Below are 13,100 nucleotides of genomic sequence, written 5' to 3'. Positions count from 1 at the left end.
TGACCGGGAACACGCGAGTTAAGCTAGCACCTATGTAAGTCGTCGTCAGTGGCAAATGCTAGTTCGCCGCGGCTGTTGTCAACTGAGATTGAGGCCTCGAGGCCTGGATTGAGGTGGATGGTGGGTACTTCAGATGCAAGCAAATCGCGCGACATGCATGTTACGAACGGAACTTTGCAGAAGCGCACAAGCTCCTTGCAGTGTCAAATTGTTACTCTCTATGACGGCAACGCCATCCTAGTATGCGTACTGCTGCATATGAGAGCTACATTGGGGCCAATCAATTGATGCACTGCGCCGCTGCTGCAGCGCCGCTTGGGTCCTGCGCGGACAAGCGAACCTGCTAGCAACTCTGGGTGGCGGGGAGGAGGACTTCCGTTGAAGGGCGGTACACGCGTGCCTCACAAGAACCCATGGTTGACATATCCGGGCTCGCCAGCTACGTATTGGGCGTCCCGCGTGTTCGAAGAACGTATGTTCGTGCGTGTCTGCACTGGGGCGACAGGTAGACACCCTCTGCATTTGGGTGTACTGAATACCCGATGAGACAGATCCGCGCGAAAGGATGGATGAGAACGCACCTCGCCGTTCAGGTTGACTTCTCTGAAGCAGCGTCCTCTGCGTTCAGTTCTGCCGCGACAGTCATGAACCTGTGGTACATCGTCAGTGATCTCACATGGCCCAACGAACAGCTCGTATCAAGCTCCACGATACATGATACGTACTGCGCTGCATGAGAAGATGCGAGCGTGCGCATCGCGTCCAGGTTGGACTTGAGCAGCTCACACAGATCGGCGGTGTGGCCGACTGCCTGCGAAAGGCGGGCGAGCGAGTTGGAGAGCTGCATGTAGTGGCGATCCTTGGCCTGTGTCGCGTTTGTCGTGTGCGCCTGCATGTTCGGGACCGAGAGGGGCGGTTTGAGCTGAACTGGGTGGCAGTGCACAGGTGCGCGGAGGTTCGGAGGCCGAGAGATGAGACGGGTCTCGCCGGAGGCCGAGGACTCGCCGAGAACGCCTGGGACGATCTGCGATCACGTGTAGCTCATTACTCTTTGGGCCCCGGTAGCGCCACTGCTCATTTTGGCGTCTCTCATAGACCCGCGCAACCCGGCTGCCGATTTCGTCCCTCGTCTCTCTCATCCAGGAGCAAGAGTGCGTGGGCTTCCCTCCTCGTTGTCCCCCTCCAGTCGTCGCCATGAATGCCACGGATGCCCCGACGCCGTCGGCCCTCAGCCCCGCCCAGGTGCACTACCTGTCTACGAACCAACCGTTCTACTACAGCCCACAGGCCGACCTCTTCGACTGGTGCCCTGACACCCTGGTCGCCCTCGCAGCGCCCGTCATTGCGTACTGGGTCTCCTCCATCTTTTTCCATATCCTCGACATCTCTGCATGGAAATGGCTAGACAAGTACCGTATCCACGAGTCCGCCGAGGTCAAGTCCCGCAACCTCGTTACGCGCGCGGAGGTCATCCGTGCTGTGATCCTCCAGCAGATTGTGCAAACTTTGATTGGGTATTGGTATATGGAGGAGGAGCCGTCGGGCGCACTCGTAGACCACCTCGGTAACATGCTACGCCTGGAGCCCGCCCTCACCCGCACCCTCATCTGGACGCTGGGCGAGAAGCTCGGCGCGCGTGTCCTCGACCGCGACGGTGCACAGCTACTCTACGCTGTATACTGGTGGGCCATCCCCGTTGCCAGGTTCTTCTTCGGGATGTACGTAACTTCCTTGGCACGCGAACCGCACACTCACGCTCCGTCCCCTCGCAGGTTCATTATCGACACATGGCAGTACTTCCTCCACCGCGCGATGCACGTGAACCGCTGGCTCTACAAGCAGTTCCACTCCGTGCACCACCGTCTCTACGTCCCGTATGCGTTCGGTGCACTGTACAACCACCCGCTCGAGGGTCTCGTGCTCGACACAATTGGCACTGCCGTTGCGGAGCTCCTAGCTGGCATGTCAACACGCGAGGCCATGCTCCTCTTCCTCATCTCGAGCTTGAAGACGGTGGACGACCACTGCGGTTACAGGCTGCCATTCGACCCGCTGCAGCTGCTCACGAGCAACAACGCCGACTATCACGACATTCATCATCAGGTATGTGTGCCTATCTGTGGAGCGGATACGCTGTTGGAGCAGAAGTTGATATCGCTGCTACACAGGTCATCGGAATCAAGTCGAACTTCGCGCAGCCGTTCTTCGTTCACTGGGACTACATCCTTGGCACGAGGATGACCCGGAAAGACATCGAGCATCGTCGCCAGAAACAAAAGAAAGACTTGTAGGCGCGCCATGCCGCGCTGTCGCGACTTCTTGGTTCATGACTGTAGTACTAGTAATGATTAGTTTGTACGTGTATCCCAGTCTAGTATACGTTCCCGTTCTATACCTTTCGCACATAGCTAGCCCGTCACGAGCTGACCATATTGTGTTGTGAATATCCACCTCACTGCATTTCTAGAGACATCACCGCGTTGACAAGTTTTCATGTTTCCTTACGATAGTTCAATATGACTGTTGTTGGTATCCGGATAACGAATATCTGATGCATGAAAAAAGCACAGAACTGTGATAGGGACATGCAAAGGAAGAGTCACTGGAAGAGAACTACCAGGCGGCAAGTACATCTTTCGTGAGAGGTACAGTCTCCATCTCCTGCTCGTACTCGACCTCAACCCGTGGCCCTCCTGTTCGAGCAAAGTTAGTACTGCGATACATGTCAAAAAGCAGCACGGATACGCACTGCGTGCCTTTTTCTCTGGTTTCCGCTTCGTAGGCTTCTGCGTCTTCGGCGCCGCTTTCCGCTTGCCCAGCGCTGTCTTGTCCGCCGACTCCTCATCCCCACTCTCGTCTTCATCATCGCTCTCATCCTCCCCACTCTCATCCTCCTCACCCGACGCCACATCTTCCACATCGCTCAGCCCATCCTCCTCCCCGCTCATATCGCTCACAAACTCGCGCTCGCCCCACTCGCCCTCCTCCTCGAGCTCCTCATCTGTCTCGTCGTCGAGCAGGTCGAGCTCCTCCTCCTCCGCGTCCGCCGCGCGCTCCTTGCCCTTCTTCTCGCGGTCGAGCACCGCGCGCCAGACGTCCTCGTTCACGTTGAGCGGCGCATCGCCGTACGCCTTGCTCTTGAGCCGCTCGAGGAGCTCCGCCTCGATCGCGCGCTCGAGCCGTGCGGCGGAGAGCGCCTTGCGTTCGCGCACGGCTTCGCGCCGGTCGAGCTTTTTCTTTATCCCGACGAGTTTCGGTCTGCGGGTGGGGTTAGAGGGGTAAGGGTAAGCGGGGAGTGAGGTGAGAGAGGGGAGGGTGACGTACTGTTGCCGCAGCTGCATGCGCCGAATTTTGATGAGATACTGCGTGATCTTCGTTACTCGCTGCTTGCATTTGTGGATCATGAAGTTCGGCCAGTGGATGAGCTCGGCGTCGATCTGCGCTCAAGCCAAGCAGAGACCCCGAGTGAGCACGCCCAGATACTCACATACGCTACGAAAGACGACGCACCTGCTCAAGAGCCTTCGAGTAGTTGTTCGAGAGCTTGATCTTCTCCCACATGTGGGCGGGTGAGTGCGCCCGTTCGATCGTTTTCACATAGAGGTACAGTATGCCTTCCTTCTCTCGGACGGTCGCATACTGTGAGTTCGCCAGCGGACAGCTTTGTCGGTTGCAAAGCCCAGTGACATTGTACTCGTTCCGGCAAAAGTTTTGTGTTGTGGTTCTGAAAAGGCGGTATTGTAAGCTCGGAGTCCAAGAAGCTTTGGTACCGCAGCGGACTCACTTGACTTTGTACGAGCAGAACTGGGTGTTGATCACCGACCAAATTACGTCGTCGCTTTGCATCCCGTAGTTTTGAGGCGAGGCTTAGAGAGCGTTTGAGCGGACAAGAGGGTATACAGACAGTCGGTGGCGGAGAGAGGCAAGGCTGGCTTGACTTCGCGCCGGATCGAGCAAATTCTAGCTACGGGCGCTGTGATTGGCTGATCTCGATCCGGCATGTCGTTCGCACGACTGAGTTGCGCGATACACGTGCCCGTGTCGATGTCATGGCAGGCGATCGCACTCAGGCTCGGGCACCCGTCTACACCATATTCATCACCACTTGCCCTCTCCTCCCACGTAGCCCACGCACTTATGCCTACCGTTATCATGCAACGAGTCGCGACTATAGCAACTGAGGCGGCTGTGTCTCTCGCCCGGCGTAGAACGCCCCGTCCATTCCCTGCCCTCACGCGAGGACTTCGCGCGAGTCATCCCTGCGCAGACTTTCATTTCGACACCCACCAATTCGTCCAGCGGCTAGAACGCGAGGGGCTGAACCGCGCACAAGCCGAAGGTATCATGGCCGCCATGGCCGAGGTCATCGACGAGAGCATCCGGAACATGACCAGCAACATGGTCACCAAGGCCGACCAGGAGAAGGTCGATCCGCCTTGCGTACCTTTGCTCACTTGCGGCTGCTGACATGCGCGACGTGTGCAGCATCATTACACGCAGCAGGTTGACTTCGCGCAACTGAAGTCCGAGCTGCAGTTAACGGAGAAGAACGAGCTCGCGATGGTCAAGGCGGAGAACGACCGGCTCGTCACGGACATCGAGAAGCTGAAGCAGCGCCTCCGTGAGGAGATCACGCGGACGCAGGCAGGCGTACGGCTGGACCTGAACCTCGAGAAAGGACGGGTGCGCGAGGAGAGCAGCAAACAGGAGCTGAAGATGAAGGAGGTGGACACACGGATAGAGCAGGAGATCGCCAACCTCAGAACGTCAATACAGGGGTCGAAAGTATGTGTGACCGTTAGTAGCCCATGGATCCTCGCGGCTTACTTCGTATTTAGGCAACGACACTGCAATATCTTGTCGGTTTCGGTGCGTACTCAGTGACATATAGTGTTTGCTCTCGAACGCTAATGTCGGTGACTCAGTCACTGGTTGCTCTGCACTACTCATGGCATACCTCCGCTTCCGAGTGTAAACGCTGCTTAGACACCTTGTATATATGGATCGGATGGAACGTTATAATGCCCCAGGTAAGTACTTTCCACAAAGCTTGTCGACCTCATGTATATCACCCGTTCTACCTCTACAGGTGGACATAATTTATGTATTTTAAATGTTACTTCTATCACTCCGTCGTTGCGCGAGGCCCCTCAATTAATCGTCCAGGGGTGGCAGTGAGTCGCCGGGTATCTCCTCGTCAAGTGCAACACGTTTAAAGAGATCGTAGGCCCTCTCCAAGTCATCATTGATGATCACGTAGTTGTGGACACCCTCCTGCGCGTACTCGATCTCTTTCAAGGCAGTCGCCAGACGCTTCGCGACGGACGCCTCAGACTCCGTCCCTCGCCCGCGAAGACGCTCTCGGAGGGCTGTCAGGGATGGCGGCGAAATGAAGAGATAGACCGGGTTGAGGTCGGTCTGCTTGATTTGGCGGACACCCTGAAGTTGCGGACGCTCGGCGTCCATTCAAAGGGAGGGAGCACTGCATAGCGGACACACCTGCGCCTCGATGTCCAAGATGCAGCGGCGACCCGTGCTCGACACCTGCCGCACCGTCATGAAACTTGTGCCATAGTAATTGCCGGAGAACTCTGCGTGTTCAATGAAAGCACCCTCGTCGAGCAGCTGCCTGAATTTCTCGCGCGTAGTGAAGTAGTAATGCCTCCCGTCCTCTTCGCCCGGACGCGGAGCGCGCGTCGTGTCTGTCAAAGGTGGTATGCGTGAGACGAAGACCTGGGATGGCTGTGCTCTTACGGGAAACGCTGAACCCGAATCTGTCTGGGTAGTCCGCGAAGAGGCGAGTGAGGAGGGTGCTCTTGCCGACTCCGGAGGGCCCAGAAATAACGAGAGGGCGAACAAGGTCGACGATGGGCGACATTGAGTGGACAAAGCTCCCAGAGGAGGGAGGCGAACAGGTGACAGGGCCGGAGTCGGGGCAGGAGGCAACCAGGGACGGCGGGGACAGCTGAAACAAATGGGGTTGCGAAATGGGTTATTTCTGGCTCGGCACCTTTGCAGCGTCTGTGAGTTATCGGACGCGGACAGCGCGCGCAGAAGGCTATTGGGCGGAAATTGGGCATCGATAAGTGTTGCCATCAGCACATGGGCGTTTGTGCGACGACTTGTTCGCTTAGCAGGCCGGCTTGGGCATCCGCGGCGCGCGCGCTTGGGGGATCTCCCACTCCTTCATCTTGTCGTCGCCTTCTCGCTGGTCATCCTCGCAGTCTACTCTAGTCCCTATCCCCCTCTCCTTCCTTCTCTTCTCCGTCCGACCCGTCCTCATCCTGTCTCAGGCTCAACAAACCTAGCATGGGTGCTCTATGCTGTAGTGCGCAGGTCCGTCCGGTTCCCGGCCCCTTGATTTGTTTTGGCCGTGGGGAGCTCACCATCGTCTAGCCCATAGACTTTGATGGGGATGTGAATCTCTTCCATTTCGTACTTCTGAGGTGTGTGGGCAAGGGAGCCTTCGGCAAGGTTAGCGATTCTCGTGCCCTTACTCTGGCAAACCTCGGTGTTCAGATGAGCTCTAGGTCCGTGTCGTCCAGCATAAGCAAACGCGGGACTTGTATGCCCTCAAGTATATCAACAAGCCGAAATGCGTTAAGATGAAGGCGGTTGCCAATATCATCCAGGAGAGGAGGCTGTTGGAGGAGGTCAGTACAACCTCTCTCGAGTATGCGCATACTTATCGTTGAAGGCCTCGTAGATCGATCATCCCTTCGTCGTTAACCTGCGATATGCTTTCCAAGATGATGAGAACTGTTTTTTTGTGTTGGACCTCATGCTGGGCGGTGATTTGCGATGTACGTTGTTTTCATCTGATTCAGGACGAACGCTTATCTGAATGGCCCCCTCAGTCCACCTCGAGAGACTGGGCTCTCTCTCGGAGGAGACAGTGCGATTCTACGTCGCCGAGCTCTCATCCGCCCTCGCATACCTACACGACCATCGGATAATCCACAGGTTTGTCACAACTCGTTGTCCACTACTCGCACCCTGATCTTGCTCCGCCATCCTCTCAGGGACATCAAACCAGACAATATCCTCCTGGATGAGGCCGGACACGCTCACTTGACAGACTTCAATATCGCTGTGCACTACTCCGACCGCCGGCCTCTCTCGGGCGTTGCTGGGTCCATGGCGTACATGGCACCAGAGATCCTCGCCAAGCGGGGCTACTCCTATCAAATCGACTGGTGGTCGCTCGGCGTTTGCGTATACGAGCTAATTTTTGGGCGGCGGCCGTTCCGGGGCAAGACGAACAGCGACCTCACTCATAGCATTGTCAGGGACAGCCTCCGCTTCCCTGAAGACGGTGCCAGCAGATGTTCCAGGGAGGGCATGCAGGTCCTACGCATGGTGAGCCTCTATTCGCTGCTATCTTAGGGCGGCGCCACTGTGAGCGCCAATGCTCGATGGACGCCTGGGCATGTTGAATGTCCATCAACATGTGCGGGTCCGAACTGACTATGCCGAACCACTAGTTCCTGGAGCGAGACCCGCTCAGGCGAATGGGCTGGAAGCCGGATGAAGGCCTGGACGGGTTACGCAGTCACCCCTGGTTTCAGTCTGTCGACTGGGACACCTTGGAGGACAAGAAGCAAACGCCACCATTCATTCCGGACGTGAGTGTATATTGTCCGACATGCTCATCGGCGATAGTCTGATTGTTCCTGGGCTGTTTGGTGTAGTCCAAGAAAGCGAACTTTGATGCGTCGCATGAGCTAGAGGAGCTGTTGCTCGAAGACAATCCCCTGAAGGCACGGCAACGAAAGGTGCAGGACATCAACAACCTCAGTGCTGAAATGCGGCAGATGGAGGAACAGTACGTTCATGCTCATGACATCCTTGGAACAGTTATTGAAGCAGGTGCTACTGTAGATTTACGTCGTATGACTTCCGGAATATGCAGCGGCGATCATACTACCCGCAGAACCAGATTGTGTCGACGGTCACAGCGACGTCGTCGTCTGGTCCTGCTTCGTCAAGACCGGTCACCCCGATGACGACAATCGGCGCGGATGGTATTCATGAGGAGTACGCTCTCAAGACAAAGGCACCACGATCGTTCGAAGGCGACATGATGCAAACGCCAGTCACGCCCACCACGCCCATATCCATGAATCAGCCAGATTACATGGGCTCTGAGAAGGACCCACATGCGCGCTCTGGCATTGCCTGCTAGAGCCATCGCACTGCATGGTTCTATGCCAGACTGGCCTGTTGTCCTCTCGGGCGCTCTCAACGGGCTTCGTCGATTGCCTGACGACCTTGATCTTTACGAGCATACATTCCACTCCTTCTATACCACGGCCGGCCCCTCATGCCCCTCATGTCCTATGTCATGTCTATCACGGTCCAGTGACGTTGTTTATCTTCCTGCGACTACCTCACACCTTCCGTTATAGTTACTTATCGCTGTCAGCCGCTGCGTCCGCCCCCAGACCACCTGCACGCCTCCTACCCCCTCCCCTCCGGCGTCGTGGCCGACACAGGTTACCTCCCCCACCCCCACCCCCCCCCCCCCGTCCTCCTCGCCCTTTGCCTCGCCCTTCCTCTGGCCTGTTGTTATGGATGGTCGGTTCGGCTATGCATAGTTACCCACTTGGTCTTGCCCTTATTGTCTTTTTCGGTCGCACTGTCCTTGGTATCTGCTCTAACATTTATGTTACTACGCAATCATATAGCCCGCTCCCTAGTACAATAATAGTTCTGTTGAGGATGTCTACTCGGACACACGGACACTCAGATTATATGACTACGAGGTATACATTGACCTGTCTATATCACTAGTTATCATCTACGGCAAGAAGGTCCGTCGTCTGTTGCATTAGACCTAGTCGCACGTCGGCGTCGCGGGCGGCTTGAGCTCCGACAGGCCGAGCTCTAGTTGCTCTTCATCTTTGCGCTCCCCTTCAGACGTATACCACCTGGCGTCGTCGACTTAGTGCTGGACCGCGCGCTGGAGCCGGAGCTGACGAACGTGTATATCAACGACCCCGCGAACACCATGCCCGCGCCCATCGTGAGTTCCGCATTCCACCCGTTGCCGAACCACCACACGCTAATACACAGGCTGATCGCTTTGCGCGCCGTGAGCACGAGGTTGGTGGACACTGAGGTGACGCGCTGTAGGAAGCCACGCTATGTCAGCAGGCGTAATGTATCTCGAACACTAATAATACGCACCGATGTGAGTTGGTTGACAGCCGAGACACACATCAATTGTGTTACAAGGTTCAAAGCGAGTATGATATATGGGGTATAGTGGGCCACCGATGCCGGTAGCCTCGATGCCTCAGAGGCGGTATAGCTTGCTGTATGAGCTGATAGGGCTTGGAAGCCATTCTTGACATCAGGGGCTAGGAAAACAAATATGGGGAGCGAGAGCAAGTGCTGCGAGCATCGTCAGGGCGAGGGTAGATATCAGATGACGTGCTACGTACTGTGTAGAATACACCCTCTTTCCAGTACGGTCCATACACGCTGTATGTGCGTTCCTGGAGCAGACCGAGTGCTCCGGTAAGAAATAATGATACTGTCATCATTAGTACGCCTAAGGCGTATTTCATATCAGCGCGGGGGTCGCTGGTTTCCGTGGTCGACGACGACGATGGTCGGGACGTTGTTGCTAGCAGGACACCAACGGTGACGACCACTACTGCAGTCTAAAATGGGCCTAAGTTACGCGGAGATAGCAAGGAAGAATGGGACAATTACGATTTGAGGTAGTGAATAACGCCTCTTGAAGAACAGGAAGCCGAACAGCATGGAGACGGCCAGGCCTGGGTGACACTCCCAGTCAGTAAACTCAGTCCGTGACGGTGATGAAGGTATAAGACGTCATGCGATGTCACAGACGAGCTCAGTGAGTTCGGGGTGCAAAGCTAATAGCGGCGTTACTCCATGAGAACAGCATAGGCAAGACGAATGACAACGCCGCTTGACAGATTGGTTATTCGGCCGCGCTAACGGCTTCCAACCCCAAACTTCCCGCAAGCTGCCTTGTCACCGGCCCAGTATGCATCCACCTGTCGCCCGCGACCGCACTCCGCCGAAATACAATTTGACAACACCGTGGGGGCACTCACCTGCAGAGCGAAAGACGATCTGCACCGTTAGAGGTACATGGAAAGCAAACGCCCAGTTGTTGAGGAGCGAGCTAGAGGTCAGGACCAGTACTTGCGCAATCCATTGACGGATCGGGACGTGCCTCCTCTGTAGGCGAGGGATGCATGATCGGTCCCATTGCAAGAACGATGGTAGTGAGTGTAGAGTGATGAAGCACATCTGCGAGAATGTCAGGGCGGTACCTGTCGAGGGGGGAGGGGGGAGTATTACTTCGTGGACGGGAGGCGAAGGCATAACGACATACCCAGATGTGGGTCCATCTTGAGAATGTATTCGTAGGACCACACGTTGCTAATGGTGTAACTCAGCAACTCGGCATTCATCCAAACCCATAGTACGTACGAGCAGCAGCCCCCGAATAGCAAGCTCAATATCAGCGTAAAGTCCAGCAACGACCCGACCACGATCTTCGAGATGTGTGCGTCCTGGGTGTTGTCTCCATCGTTCGCGAGTCGTTGCGCGTTAGCCCTTGCTATATCGATGTCTTTTGGTGGGCTCCCGGAGTGCTTTGAGCTGCCAGTGGACATCAGGCTGGCGAGCGTGTGGATGGTGCGGAGAAGAGTGCAGCCATGCGAGTAAGGGGATCGTTTTCCGTTCGGAGCGGAAGCGCCGAGGCAGCGCTGCGGCACAGTCGCGTCAGTCATGTGAGCTCCCGGGCCCCTCAGAGGGGCAACTTGGCAGCCAATTGGCAGCAGTCGAGAAGTTACGCCAAACCTTTCATTAATTTGTCTCACCTGCTGTGGCAGCTAAGTTCTCAGGAAGTTGTGTGTCCTGTGGACACTCAAGTCAAAGAAGGTGGTACTATACTGTAGTAGTACGCGCTTAGCAATATGACATTGTGCAGCAGTGGCTACGAACCTTAAGCCTTCTGTCATCATACATAGCGGCGTCGGCTCCGTTCTCTTGCTGCAAGAAATCCGAGTACGATGTATAGGCACAAGCATAAACATGAAGGCACAACGACATGCACGGCCGTGAAGTGTGATACGGTGGTTCCAAGTACACATCCATAACAACTTCCTAATGTAGACGCACACTTTTGCTGCCCCTGACACGTGCCTACGCATAGAAGACGATTGAATCGAAATGCTGCTTACAGTTTACTTCACTAGAGCTATAGAGAACACCTAGAACCATAGACTACACCATGGCTGCTACTTGCAGCGTCTCCGAACCTCTCAAAAATGGACTAGACGACACGAGCACCCCGCTTCTCCGAGTAGAAATACACGATCATTCCGGACGCTCGTACCATGCCGCCCGTACCATCCCAGCCGGCACGACGATCCTAGAAGTGGACACACCATACGCGTACACAATCTGGAAGCCGTTCCGAAACGAAGTTTGCGCGGAGTGCTGGCGATACGACGGCGGTCGGCGGAGCTTTCTAACGCGCAAGGATGACGAAGGAGTCTCCGAGGAGTCGGCCGAAGGGTCAGGTGGAGGGGCCCTGCCCAGCAATGGGCAGGACAGACCAGGCGTAGGGGCAGGTTTATGGTTTTGCGACGCAAATTGTCAAGGGCGTTGGCTGGGAAGAGAAGGCAGGGAGACGATGAGGCTGCTTCGCGTGCTGGAGGAAGCTCGTCGGCAGAAGGAAGGGGATAAGGACAAGGACGGGGGCTTCAGGCTAGAAGACCTAGGGCAGACAGAACTCTCGCGGGAGAACGTTGACAGGGCTTGGGAAATGGTCGCGCAGAAGGAGAGGTCGCCAAAAGAAGTGAGGAAGTGGAGGAATATCCAACTCGACCATTTCGAGACGGACGTAGCGAGATATGTCCTAATCGCGCTCGTCCATCGCCATCGCGAAGCCCACGGCGAAATGGACTGGGAGCGAGGACGACAGATGCAAGCTGGCGAGGACATCATCGACAGGTCTAGTGTACAGGAGGATACGAATACCATAGTCCAATTTGGAGGGGCAAGATGGAAGGACTTTGCAGCTCTGCAGTCTAACGAACTGCGGCACCTGAATGCATACCCAGAACTCCTCGAGAACCAGATTAGAGCGTATCAAGCGTTGAAGGGGCGATTTTCCAGCAGTCACATAAGGGCTTCGACATCAGAACGACGTACTGGCAGTACAGACGGGAGAGGAGAAGCACAGCTCGCCGGCGGAGACCAACAGAGCCACAACCCCCAACCATTGCATATTGGGCAGGGGGACATCGGTGCCTTTCGAGACTTCGGAAGCATGGTCACCATCGACAACGTCCGGGGGGCCTTCCGTGTGGATCCAGGCAACTCGTTCGGGATCTGGGAAACACCTATGACGGACGAGAGCGAACTCATGGGTTTTGCAGTGTACCCGAAACCGTCATTCTTCAACCATCGTGAGTAGCTACCACCGATCAGCCGGTGGTCTAATGGGTGTTAGCTCCCTCAAATCATCACGTTTGAACTCACCATCTCTCATGTAGATTGTTCCCCTAACGTCACCAAGATCCGTAAGGGGCGGACGTTGGGATTTGTCACGACTCGACCTATCGAGGCCGGGGAAGAGTTGTGCATCAGCTATGGGCACGTGGAAATGATGTCCTTGCAAGAACGACAAAGGGAATTGAGGGAAGGCTGGTTCTTCGATTGTCGGTGTAGTCGGTGTGTGGCGGAGGCCGAGACACACAACTTTAAGGGACTGCAAAAGTAATGGAAGAGGCGAACGATTACGTCGATTGAGCACTTCCCTTGCGTTGTGCGCTGCTAGGACGTCGTTGGCACAGTACAGCAAGCCCAGAACCATCCATTGTATCGTTGCGAATGGCCAGCGGCCTCGGAGGCACGTATAGGCTCTAGTTCGCCCTTGAAACATGGGTGGAGTACGTACTCACGACATGCATATGAAATGAGTTGTATCCCAGGTGGGCGGCTAATTGGGAGGACAATCCCGAGGACCCTGAGAGCGGGCAGCGTGAAGCACTTCGGGCGTCGCTGGCATGCCCTATCGAGGTTAGTTTCGGCAGATATTCGAGCGA

General features: G+C 55.8%; 8 protein-coding genes across 8 annotated transcripts; 4 read left to right on the top strand and 4 right to left on the bottom strand.

Moving 5' to 3' along the window:
* Window positions 1-160: 160 nt before the first annotated feature.
* Window positions 161-978, bottom strand: C8Q71DRAFT_745860 (uncharacterized protein). Its single transcript, XM_047923034.1, has one exon. The coding sequence runs from the start codon at window positions 893-895 to the stop codon at window positions 590-592; it is 306 nt and encodes a 101-aa protein (XP_047781764.1). The 5' UTR covers window positions 896-978; the 3' UTR covers window positions 161-589.
* A 112-nt stretch (window positions 979-1,090) lies between these two features.
* C8Q71DRAFT_745858 (sphingosine hydroxylase) lies at window positions 1,091-2,552 on the top strand. The gene is made up of 3 exons (XM_047923033.1): window positions 1,091-1,718; window positions 1,773-2,103; window positions 2,169-2,552. The coding sequence occupies exons 1-3, from the start codon at window positions 1,195-1,197 to the stop codon at window positions 2,289-2,291; spliced, it is 978 nt and encodes a 325-aa protein (XP_047781763.1). The 5' UTR covers window positions 1,091-1,194; the 3' UTR covers window positions 2,292-2,552.
* On the bottom strand, window positions 2,553-3,923 carry C8Q71DRAFT_745856 (Mak16 protein). The gene is made up of 5 exons (XM_047923032.1): window positions 3,785-3,923; window positions 3,511-3,724; window positions 3,325-3,437; window positions 2,750-3,258; window positions 2,553-2,693 (listed from the first exon to the last, which is right to left on the bottom strand). The coding sequence occupies exons 1-5, from the start codon at window positions 3,844-3,846 to the stop codon at window positions 2,614-2,616; spliced, it is 978 nt and encodes a 325-aa protein (XP_047781762.1). The 5' UTR covers window positions 3,847-3,923; the 3' UTR covers window positions 2,553-2,613.
* Window positions 3,924-4,152: 229 nt separating this feature from the next.
* Window positions 4,153-4,975, top strand: C8Q71DRAFT_702373 (mitochondrial protein; the record flags this gene model as incomplete). The annotated part of the gene is made up of 4 exons (XM_047920248.1): window positions 4,153-4,425; window positions 4,486-4,785; window positions 4,839-4,869; window positions 4,926-4,975. The coding sequence occupies 4 exons, from the start codon at window positions 4,153-4,155 to the stop codon at window positions 4,973-4,975; spliced, it is 654 nt and encodes a 217-aa protein (XP_047781761.1).
* A 179-nt stretch (window positions 4,976-5,154) lies between these two features.
* C8Q71DRAFT_702742 (guanylate kinase) lies at window positions 5,155-5,878 on the bottom strand (the record flags this gene model as incomplete). Its single annotated transcript, XM_047920268.1, has 3 exons — window positions 5,155-5,439; window positions 5,500-5,702; window positions 5,755-5,878. The coding sequence occupies 3 exons, from the start codon at window positions 5,876-5,878 to the stop codon at window positions 5,155-5,157; spliced, it is 612 nt and encodes a 203-aa protein (XP_047781760.1).
* A 291-nt stretch (window positions 5,879-6,169) lies between these two features.
* On the top strand, window positions 6,170-8,522 carry C8Q71DRAFT_745849 (kinase-like protein). Its single transcript, XM_047923031.1, has 9 exons — window positions 6,170-6,336; window positions 6,397-6,474; window positions 6,531-6,653; window positions 6,707-6,803; window positions 6,858-6,963; window positions 7,023-7,359; window positions 7,485-7,625; window positions 7,692-7,825; window positions 7,882-8,522. Exons 1-9 carry the CDS (start codon window positions 6,310-6,312, stop codon window positions 8,183-8,185), a joined length of 1,347 nt encoding a protein of 448 aa, XP_047781759.1. The 5' UTR covers window positions 6,170-6,309; the 3' UTR covers window positions 8,186-8,522.
* C8Q71DRAFT_745839 (UAA transporter) lies at window positions 8,520-10,721 on the bottom strand. Its single transcript, XM_047923030.1, has 7 exons — window positions 10,474-10,721; window positions 10,376-10,422; window positions 10,092-10,313; window positions 9,721-9,785; window positions 9,447-9,668; window positions 9,190-9,396; window positions 8,520-9,129 (listed from the first exon to the last, which is right to left on the bottom strand). Exons 1-7 carry the CDS (start codon window positions 10,656-10,658, stop codon window positions 8,887-8,889), a joined length of 1,191 nt encoding a protein of 396 aa, XP_047781758.1. The 5' UTR covers window positions 10,659-10,721; the 3' UTR covers window positions 8,520-8,886.
* A 460-nt stretch (window positions 10,722-11,181) lies between these two features.
* Window positions 11,182-12,962, top strand: C8Q71DRAFT_477545 (SET domain-containing protein). The gene is made up of 2 exons (XM_047918802.1): window positions 11,182-12,461; window positions 12,549-12,962. Exons 1-2 carry the CDS (start codon window positions 11,279-11,281, stop codon window positions 12,773-12,775), a joined length of 1,410 nt encoding a protein of 469 aa, XP_047781757.1. The 5' UTR covers window positions 11,182-11,278; the 3' UTR covers window positions 12,776-12,962.
* Window positions 12,963-13,100: the final 138 nt, after the last annotated feature.

Source organism: Rhodofomes roseus (assembly GCF_022264815.1).
Source record: "Rhodofomes roseus strain CIRM-BRFM 1785 chromosome Unknown C8Q71scaffold_5, whole genome shotgun sequence".
Lineage (NCBI taxonomy): Eukaryota > Fungi > Basidiomycota > Agaricomycetes > Polyporales > Fomitopsidaceae > Rhodofomes > Rhodofomes roseus.
The sequence above is the reverse complement of the archived record's forward strand: the minus strand, read 5'-3'. Positions and strand labels throughout refer to the sequence as shown.

Coding starts and splice junctions, on each gene's coding strand:
- C8Q71DRAFT_745860 (XM_047923034.1), bottom strand. CDS start 895: ATGCAGGCGCACACGACAAACGCGACACAGGCCAAGGATCGCCACTAC.
- C8Q71DRAFT_745858 (XM_047923033.1), top strand. CDS start 1,195: ATGAATGCCACGGATGCCCCGACGCCGTCGGCCCTCAGCCCCGCCCAG. Junction 1,719..1,772: donor GCCAGGTTCTTCTTCGGGAT/GTACGTAACTTC, acceptor GTCCCCTCGCAG/GTTCATTATCGACACATGGC. Junction 2,104..2,168: donor ATCACGACATTCATCATCAG/GTATGTGTGCCT, acceptor GCTGCTACACAG/GTCATCGGAATCAAGTCGAA.
- C8Q71DRAFT_745856 (XM_047923032.1), bottom strand. CDS start 3,846: ATGCAAAGCGACGACGTAATTTGGTCGGTGATCAACACCCAGTTCTGC. Junction 3,725..3,784: donor TTCTGCTCGTACAAAGTCAA/GTGAGTCCGCTG, acceptor CCGCCTTTTCAG/AACCACAACACAAAACTTTT. Junction 2,694..2,749: donor ACCAGAGAAAAAGGCACGCA/GTGCGTATCCGT, acceptor TTGCTCGAACAG/GAGGGCCACGGGTTGAGGTC.
- C8Q71DRAFT_745849 (XM_047923031.1), top strand. CDS start 6,310: ATGGGTGCTCTATGCTGTAGTGCGCAG. Junction 6,337..6,396: donor CTCTATGCTGTAGTGCGCAG/GTCCGTCCGGTT, acceptor ACCATCGTCTAG/CCCATAGACTTTGATGGGGA. Junction 6,475..6,530: donor GCAAGGGAGCCTTCGGCAAG/GTTAGCGATTCT, acceptor GATGAGCTCTAG/GTCCGTGTCGTCCAGCATAA.
- C8Q71DRAFT_745839 (XM_047923030.1), bottom strand. CDS start 10,658: ATGTCCACTGGCAGCTCAAAGCACTCCGGGAGCCCACCAAAAGACATC. Junction 9,786..10,091: donor GATCGTCTTTCGCTCTGCAG/GTGAGTGCCCCC, acceptor AGTGTCACCCAG/GCCTGGCCGTCTCCATGCTG. Junction 9,669..9,720: donor GTTATTCACTACCTCAAATC/GTAATTGTCCCA, acceptor GGCCCATTTTAG/ACTGCAGTAGTGGTCGTCAC.
- C8Q71DRAFT_477545 (XM_047918802.1), top strand. CDS start 11,279: ATGGCTGCTACTTGCAGCGTCTCCGAACCTCTCAAAAATGGACTAGAC. Junction 12,462..12,548: donor ACCGTCATTCTTCAACCATC/GTGAGTAGCTAC, acceptor TCTCTCATGTAG/ATTGTTCCCCTAACGTCACC.